This window comes from Trypanosoma cruzi, genomic scaffold, assembly GCF_000209065.1.
Source record: "Trypanosoma cruzi strain CL Brener 1047053517087 genomic scaffold, whole genome shotgun sequence".
NCBI classification, from domain to species: domain Eukaryota; phylum Euglenozoa; class Kinetoplastea; order Trypanosomatida; family Trypanosomatidae; genus Trypanosoma; species Trypanosoma cruzi.
In genome coordinates this window covers 218,565-228,024 of record NW_001849447.1, presented here as the reverse complement: position 1 = coordinate 228,024, position 9,460 = coordinate 218,565, and the positions used below count along the sequence as shown (strand labels likewise).

At 49.6% G+C, this 9,460-nt stretch overlaps 2 protein-coding genes and 1 pseudogene across 2 annotated transcripts, besides 2 other annotated features; all 3 read left to right on the top strand.

The window, feature by feature from the left end:
* Window positions 1-1,783, top strand: Tc00.1047053508891.130 (hypothetical protein, conserved; the record flags this gene model as incomplete). Its single annotated transcript, XM_809500.1, has 1 exon — window positions 1-1,783. A coding segment is annotated over one exon (1,783 nt), but the record flags the coding sequence as incomplete, so codon positions are not given.
* Window positions 1-9,460: part of a sequence feature (heterozygous, non-Esmeraldo-like haplotype) that runs on past the window's edge.
* On the top strand, window positions 2,239-5,049 carry Tc00.1047053508891.120 (annotated as a pseudogene).
* Tc00.1047053508891.90 (hypothetical protein, conserved) lies at window positions 5,611-9,075 on the top strand (the record flags this gene model as incomplete). The annotated part of the gene is made up of 1 exon (XM_809499.1): window positions 5,611-9,075. The coding sequence occupies one exon, from the start codon at window positions 5,611-5,613 to the stop codon at window positions 9,073-9,075; it is 3,465 nt and encodes a 1,154-aa protein (XP_814592.1).
* Window positions 9,083-9,124: a sequence feature (CT-rich).

The following is a 9,460-nucleotide window of genomic DNA, read 5'->3' as shown; positions in this document are numbered from 1 at the left end:
TGAAGCGCAAATTGAGACGTCAGTGCGTGGTGTGGTGGAAGTGGTGAAGGTAAAACCAGTTGCCGCACTCGATATAATTTTCAAGTATCTTGCGCAACGGTCTGTGTACACACAGGACAACCTTGAACTTCTCGATGCCATTCTTGATGTGGATGAGGCATATGAACAGATGCGTCGCTACTCCGATGATATGAGTCGAACACTTCTTGCGTTTCTTGTGCAAGGGCTTGAGGGTGCGAGTGGGACGTATCAAAAGTTTATTGAAGGCTTGTCTCGCGAATTTGAGCACCTGCCAGTTGAGCATTGGGAAAAAGGACTTCGTTCCCCGGCGACACAGCGTGGCGCTCTTCTTGCAGCGGAGGCGTATGGTTTGGGTGTCTCGTTTGACTCTATTGAGACTCTCACCGCGGTGTTCCGTGCTGCCATTGAAGCTCTTGGAAGCGACGATGACGAACTTCGAAGCATTGCGGTTTCTATGATCCCACGCCTCATTGCATCGCTTGAGCAACGTGTAGTAGAATCCCTGGAGGAAGAGGAGCAACAGGACCTTACGACCAGCAAGCGTGCTGCTGGCCGATATCTGTTGCAGTACTTGGATGTGTTTCAAAACACATTGGGGGTTACCGCGCGTGCATTTATTACTGAGACAGAACCGGAGTTTAATGTTCTTGGCGAGGGTGAACCCGCGCGAATATTTGACGTTTTCATGAACTTCTATAACAGAGGCCTTGATTATGGCACCTCCGTGCAAAAGGTGCAGGCCGTGGAGTGCATTCAGGACCTATTGTCGTTTGCACCGCGAAATGTGAGCGCGGGCTCTGCCAATACAGTCGCTGGTCGTTGCTCAAAGGTGCTGTTTACACGAAATGAAGGAACCGTTGTTCTTGCGCTTGTCAGACTTTGTTTGCAACTCATGGACTATCCTGCCAGCGGTAAGGAGAAGATGGTGGAAGGTACCATGGCACTTGCGATGTTTAATGCTTCTCTATGCGACAAGGGTGAGGCCCGCGTGTTGGCACTTCGTGTTGTCATTCGATTACTGCAAAGGTCTGAAAAGTACGCCGAACTTATTCTTGGTACAGTGGTGACCAAAAAAAATTCTGTCGACACTGCGTTGCTTCGGGGAGTTATGTGCCGTTTTGTCTCTGTCGTAATACGATACAGTCACTTCACCAAAGCATTGAGTCACATTACAAAATTGATGGACTTTGTGCTGCCCACCTGGGAATGGGCGGAAACGCCGGCAACTGCGGCTTTTGCCGGTGTGGCCGTCGCAGCGCTATGCAAGTCGGCAAGTACTACCGATGGACAGCTTGCTGAGCTTCAAAAGAAGGCGCTGGTAATGATGTCTTCCAAAGGGAGTGCGGCCCTTGGTGGTTTTGCGTTTGCGTACTCGCTTGTCACGTGCTGCATGGAGCGTGCAGACCCGACGTTTATTCGTGCGGCAGCGGATGGCGTACGAACGGCGGCGAGTGTTGGTGCTAGCGACAAGTTGACTATCACGTGGTTGCTACGCGCCGCCGCCGCGCTGGCCAGCACCGGACTCATACAGGCTTCTGACCTCAAGCCAGAAGCATTTGTTCCAATGCTGCGCCGTGTGGACGTGAACGATGAGCTGATGATGAGCACTGCGCAGTATTATTACGAAGTGATTGTGGAGAGGTTTCCTGAAGTGGCTGGTGCGTTGGCAGGTATTCCGCGGGAGCAGAGCACACAGTGGGGTATTGTTGGCCACTTTGACGCCGACCTTGACGACGAAGAGGCCGCTGACACGGTGTACTAGAGGCAGTCACCCAGGCAACTATTCCGTTTGGTGATGTTTACACACGGCGAGCGTGAAGGAGCAGGACGGGACTGAAATTAGGAAGAAAAAAAAAATATACATGAATAACTGATGCTTAATGACCAAAGGGAATGAAGGAGGTCCAATTAAATAAAAGGCAACATAATTATCAGAAGGCGTGAAGAAATACATGCGTAATATACGCAGGTAGGAAGAGATGGATGGGGGAGCGTGAGAGCCGAGCAAGCGTTTAGCCGCCAAAGGTTTGGACATGGAGCAAAGTGCAACAAGTGAGCGGTGTTTATTGTGCCATCTTTTTTCTTTTTTTTTTGTTCTGCATAGAAGTGGGAGCCTTCCGGAACGGGTGGTGACGAAGGAGGAAAGGGAGACGTTAAGAAGCCAGCAAAATAAAACGAGAGGATAAGGAGGAGGAATAAAAGATAAGCGGGAAGAAAATGCAGACAAATTTCCAACTGGCTTCAGTGCATGGCATGTTGTACACGGGAGGCAATGTCGCCTTTTCTCCTGACGGACGCCAGTTGTACTCGCCGGTCAACAATTACATTTCAAGCATTCAGGTCCAGCAGGAAGGGCATCGCTCGCTTCCGTGCAGTAACAGCACGATTCAGTGTTTTGACCTATCACCAGACGGCGATCTGCTGATTGCAATTGGTCGGCGTGGTGTTGGCTTTTTCTACGCGATTTCCGCCGGTGTTGTGCTCGACACTATCGCGTTCCCCCCTGACTGTGAGGTCCGCTGTGTCAAGTTTAGTCCGTGTGGCAAGTACGTTGCAATTGCCCTTGAAAATACTCTTCAGGTGTACACTTCCCCGGCTCAGCGTGTTGTGGCATACCATGCATGTCATCGGGTGGAGAATCTACACGCGGCGCTGACGTTGCCAATTATGAATGTTGAATGGTCACCGAACAGTGAGCACCTTCTATTGTGCGGGCAAGATGCCCGCATGAAGATTTACCCACGTCAAGGACGTCTGCAGCAGAAGGGGATGGCTATACAGCAGAATGCCTTGGTAGGTCACCGCGCTGGAGTTCATGGTGCTTGGTTTATGGATGACGCATGCTCTTGCGTTGTGAGTGTCTCCGCTGATAATGTCATTATCACATGGAAGCGTACAAATGTCACACGTCGAGAGGTGCTGCAAGCTGTTGCCACTGCACAAATGAAGGCGCGTATCATGCAGCAGGAGGATGAAAGTGGTGACGATGATGATGGGGCCGGCCGTGCTCCAAAATCCTTTTTAGAAAAACGCCGGCTGGAGCAGCTGAAGCTTGAAGGGGTGCGTGTCTCCGTTGCGGATGATACGTATCTACCTGACATTCTTCGCTGTGCATATGAGATAGACAAGAAATACCTACTAACACATAAAGGGAAACGTTTCAGTCACATGCTTTCACCGAATTCGTGGTCTTGTGGCGATTGGCTACAACTCTGGTATCTTTGCAATTCATAGTTTGACAACGGCTGACGAAGCGGAACTAACTCTTGTTCATTTACTTTCTATTTCCGCACAGTCACTAACAGCTGCAGCTTTCAGTCCAACTGGTGACTTTGTTGCATTTGGAAGTGCCCAGTTGAAACAGCTTCTCCTGTGGGACTGGAAATCAGAGGCATATGTTCTTAAAGACCAGGCGCACTATTACGATATTTCTCGAGTTGCCATAACTGCAGATTCTGGTAGCATTATTTCTTGTGGTGATGACGGTAAAATAAAGGTGTGGAAAGCGTCCTCAGGTCAGTGCTATGTAACTTTCACAGAACACACAGCACCGGTAACGGGCGTGGTAACATGCGCAGCTACGAATGCCTTTTTTACTTGCAGCCGGGATGGCACAGCAAGAGGCTTTGATCTTGTACGATACCGTCATTTCCGCGTCTATAAAACACCCGAACAAACGCAACTTTCTTGCATTGCTGTCGATCCATCTGGAGAAGTGCTGGCAGTGGGTAGTGGGCAGACCGATCGCATCTTTCTTTTTGCAGTGCAAACGGGAAAATTGATTGATCAACTTCAAGGACATGAAGCGCCTATTGCGTGTCTGGCATTTCATCCGTCAGGCACCGCTCTTGTTTCCGGTTCTCTTGACCACAATCTTGTCTTTTGGGATCTTTTTAACCGCGGAGATGGTGGGGACCGCATGAAGGGTGATGCAGAGGTAGTAGACATTGGGTCTGAAGTGCTTAGTGTTACGTTCAGCAACAGTGGTCGCCGTCTGGCTGTGTTGACAATGAGACAGGAGATATCTGTTTATGAGACCGTCGTACCGACAGAGCCAATCATCATCAAAACCTTTCAGACGAGTTTTGACGCCGCTGGCGGGTGGAACAAGACAGTGGGGCCACGTAGTGCGAACTACAATGCCCGCTTCAATGTCATTGCTTTTTCTCCTGAGGGGGAAAAGATTGTCGCTGGGGGAGATTCCAAGTGGATTGTGATGTATCACGCCACTCAGGGCTACATGCTGAAGAAGTGGCCTGTCACGACGAACCAGGATGTGCAGGGAGCGGAAGAACAATATCAGTGGCGCCAAATGACGGAAGCAGGGCATGTCGACGATATTGATGTTGACGATGCTGACATTCATCTGCGCCGGGGAAAAATAATGGAGATGCCTGGAAGTCGGCACCGCCACTTTGCGACAGGAAAGAGACAAACTGCACTCACGGCACGAACGATGGACTTGGCTTTTTCGTGCACAGGGACAGAATTCGTGGCGGCTACCACCGACGGGCTGTTGATGTTCTCTACTCGTGTTGCACGTCCAAAGTTCCAGCCCCTACAGCTCAGTGCTAACATCACGACCCAACAGGTTCGCGATCAACTAGACCGCGGCGAACCTGTTATGGCGCTTATGGGTGCAATGAAACTTGGAGACAAGATGCTTGGTGTGGAATGCTTACGCCGGATGCCGCGGGACGCCATTCCCGTCGCCGTCTCTTCCGTCCCTTCTGTCTTGTTCCCTCTGTTGGTGCAGTGGGTGAGCACAGAGGTTGAAGAGAGTCGGGGGATCGAGCAGGCTCTGCTCTGGGCGCAGTCTCTGATGCTGCACTCCAATGAGTGCACGGGTGGTTTTGCACAGGAACGAAGTGCCGTTATTCCCGCGTTGAAGGTTCTGCAGCGTGGACTGCAGCAGCACCGGGCGTTGACGGATCTGGCGAAAGAGAATTACTTTTCCTTGCGTTATATTATTGACATGACGAAAATGCAGAAAGACATTTTGCAGCCAGCTGCTACCGTTGAATAAATTTATCCTAGGGCGAGTGAAGGTGCCAAAAGCACACATATAAACCAAGAAACAAATCACCAAAAATCCTACGAATAAATAAAAAGGGAAAAATGCGTTTAAACAAAGCTTGTTTCATTGACGAAAAAAAAAAAAGGTAATTTTTTTTCTCTTTTTCCCCGTTACCTGAGTGTACATCTATGGCTCCTTTATTTTACTCCTGTGTTTGTTAATGAGCGAAGATAACTGTGGAGGGGGTCGTGGAAGGGCGAAAGGAGAGGCGTGCGGGTGGGTGCAGAAGGAAAAAACGAATAGCGTTTGCATGTTATCAACGATTATTGCTAATGATATCGATCCTATTCTGAAGTGCTGCATGATCCTTACGTGCTCTTTCTCTTTCCTTTGTTAGATTTAGAGTCTACCTGCATGATCCCTAAGCCTTACTCTTCTTACTTCACTTCTGCATTTGCCACACGAAGTTTAGAAGGCCGCATACTGTATTATACGCTGTTTCTACCCTGTGCAAGCATCTTGAAGTGAATATTGTCCGTAAGGAAGTTATAGTTTTCATTTTAAAAAGGAAAATGAGAGGTCAGAGTGCTGAAGTACCATTGCGACCGAAGAATTTGCAGTCCTCTCTGGGGATATCTTCTGGAATAAATACTCTTCCAGGCATCACATCAATTATGCGAAACGAATTTCTTCCATTGATGCAATGCCTTGAACAGGGTAATGATGTTCTTTGTAAAACTTATATCGTCGAGCTTGCCCTCACTCTTTCTCGCTTTGATGCTTTGTTAAAGGAAGAAGAGAGGCGAGTTTTTGTGTGCGCGTTCGATGCTCTGGTGAGGCGTCTCCTGAAAGATCTTCATCATCTTATCGAGTTGGAATCCTTTCTTCACCAGGACCTTTTGATGCTCATGGAGCTGGCGGAGAGGTGCCGCAGAGTACACCATCTGTACGACTGTCATACGCGCAGTAGCTCAGCAGGTGACGCTGGCGGTAGATCAAGAGGGGTGCGAAGCACTTCATCCCGCTCTTCGGTAGCCGGAAATGCGTTGGACGTGAAAGGTCAGCGCGGAACATTGGATCCACCTGAAGCGTGTGTGGCGAACTGCACCTCAGCTGAGCTGCAGCAACTTTTTCAGAGTGACGTGGGCCGTCAGTTGCACCCCATGAATTCCATGACAGCCTCAGGCACGTGGAGTGCAGGCGGCAAAGAGAATACTACAAATCAACCTTCAAGTTCCACAATTCCAGCACAGACATCTGTTCAGCCATTCAGGTTATTGGGAATGGTTTTGCCACGGAACTTCATTTCTAAACGGGCTTCTTGCTGGACCGAGGACTTCTGGGATTTTTTGGAGGGCCGCATTCCCAAGGGCGAAATTGCTGCGCTGGCGAGATTGCTACTTTCCGAAGGTGATAACAAGAATGAAAATTTTACGCCTTTTAGCAATGCCCATAGAGACTTCCCGATTCATGCATCCACAAAGCCAACTCGTACGGGTAGCAATAACAGAGATGCTAGCGCCTCTTTTGTGGCACATGTCGACGCAACGCTACCAAAGCGCATGATGCAAAATGCGGAGGATAATGATAGCCTTTCACGTGAGATGGATGGATCAAAATGTGATGAGGCTGGAACTGCTTTTTTGGGAGGCCGGGCGATGAATCAGACGGCGTTTTTTTTGAATGTGCTGGTAGAAGGGCTCCTGTTTGGCGGGTCTTCTTCTGTTTCGTCACTGAACAGTTCCTTTGGGAGTATGGAGGATGCCGAGCAAAACAGTGCAGTGACGGATGCCGTTAATGAATCCCGGTGCAGTGGGGCAGTACCACAAGGGGACATGATTGGACGTTTTATTACATTACCGTCTCCTGCGGCACTAAGTCTGATGCCAATGTTATTCCCATCTCTGCGCAACTACGCGGAGGATTTTACGAGGCTTGCAGAGGGTTTTGTGGAGGCGGTTGAAGGCAACAGCGGTGGGGGCAACAGTTCTGTGGCTGCATCGTCCGATATTACACGCCGTGCGCAAAGTGGTTTTCAACGAATAAAGGGAGTGCATGCCACCGCCACGAGTGGAGGTCCGTTTGGTGATAACTCTATGGATCCCTTGCATCCAGCAACCACGTTGCAAATGATGACCGATGCCAGTGGGTTCGTGCGCCCTAACGATGTGGTGCTTTATGTGCTTCTGCGGTCTCTCCAGCGGGTGGATGGTCAGCCAGCCACAACCGCCGCGAGTACTCACTTACAAACGGGGGAAACCGAAGAATCAACACCAAAAGATTTTTCTTTTGAATATGCTGCTGCCGCATCGAAAACTCAAATGCAAGATAATGCGGCCACGCCGACTCTTTTTTCTCGGATTGGCGTGGAGCTGGAAAGTATGATTAAGCAAGTACAGGAGTATATTACGAGTTCACAGACCATGCAGGAACAGATACGGGAAGAAGTGACTCTTCTTATTTTTCGCGTGATCAGCACCACATTTGATTTCCTTCTTCCTGCCGTACAGTTTGTGGACTTGCGTGTCTCTATTTTATACCGCAAATGGCTTTGTGATATGTATCGCCTTCTCTGGGAAGAAGATCTTTTGGATCGATTTTCGGCTATTGTGGCCGCCTCTCTAGCTTCGTCGTCCAACGACAATGTGTGTGGCGTAAGTTCCTCATCGTCTCAACCGCAGTCAACAACACCGCGGCGCGGAGGCGGGGAATCCAAACGACATTTGGGAAAAGGAGACTCAACAGGAGGAAACACAACGCCGGCGGTGGGAGGAATAACAAGCAAGAACACAAGCAACCACCCCTCATATGGGAAAGGTAGCAGCATTGTAGCTTCTAGCGAGACTCAGGGCAAAAAGCGAGAGGAGAAATTAAGGTGGATTGCGCCTGGAAATGCATATTCTCGAGCCGCACGCGGTCTTACCGGAAGTGGTTCCGAGTTTATGTCGCTGAGTTCCACCCTTGCTGTTCATCCGTCTAAATTCCGTAGTATCAATAAAACTCCGACGGATGTGGGCCTTTATGGGTTTGGTGTTTTTGATGATCCGACAGTGCTTATGGCGGAGTTGTTGCTGGAGGACAAAGTGGAGGAAATTCCAACGTCAAATGGCTTTGTCATGACGCGTCTTATGGCTACTCTTCTGCGTGATGGCATCAGCGACAAACTGTGTCATCTTCACCTTGCTCCAGAACGTTCTTTGCGTGATGGCGGAGTCGCGGCGGCAGCATTACACGACTCACAGTCCAGTACAGTTCGCAAGACTACTACCCCTTCAGCGAGAAGTGTGAAGCAGCCAACGCGCAAAAAGAATACAATTTCGCCACATCATTCTCCAATGGGGGTGAGGTCAGCACATTCTACACCAGAAAACAAATCTTCGGTGCCACAGCAACGTCCTTCTCCTCGTTATCCAGCTGTAACCAACGTGAATGATGTAAAGGCACTTTACTACAGTGTGCTCTGCGATACCGAAGTTGCTTTATCGCCACTGGATCCGATTCGAGCCGCCGTTGTGCAGAACACGGTTGACTTTCTTGTTTCCGGAATGCGTCTGCCAAAGGAGGCCTATGAGCTGCTTGACGCCTACTTGGATGATGTGGGCATAGAACCGATTCAGCCACCTGTTACTAGACGTGTAGCCCTGGATGGCACGTCAGAAGCAACACGGGGTGGTGCTGCTGGTGGTGATAATCCGTTATCTGTGTCGGATTCGCCCTTCTCCGTCACCACAATACGGCGCGCGAGGCAGATGCCGTCGGATACCCACTCTGGGACTGGAGGAAAAACACACACATCGCACGCGAGTCACACACCTCAAGTGAAGCGTGGTGGACCCGTGGATAAAGAGACGAGCGCTGCAGCATTGAGGCTTCCTCTAATTCCAAAGGTGATCCCGTCCTGGAATACACAAGAAGAGACCGAACAGTTCTTGGTGATTCTGGCACTGCTGCGTCGCGAGTATATTGTTCTCCGAGCGGAGCTGGGCCTGCTGCAGCCGGCTCCCCCAAAACAATCGAAGGAAGTATTCTCCAGGTGAGAAGCTTAAGGGAAAGGACGAAGAAGGGAAAGGAAGAGAAAAAAAAGGAGTTTTTTTTGCCTTTTTATTGCTTTTTTTTGTCATGCCTCGTTTACATGCGTCTGTGGGGAAAAGAAATTTGTGTATGTGTTTTTCCTATTCTTTGGGCACCCTGTTCCGCTTGCGGCCTGCGAGGTGGGGTGGGGTGGGGTGAGTGGCATGGTGTAGTCACGTTCTGCGGATACGACTTTCTTTTCTCTGGACAGACCCTGTTCTGACGCATCGAATTAACGTAGAAAAAAAGAAAAAGAGGTGAAAGAAAATAAGCCAACAACGACAACAAAACAACAATACATGTGGTGCTCTGTGATGTGGTTTCTGTACAATTTTTTTTTGTGTGTCTGTC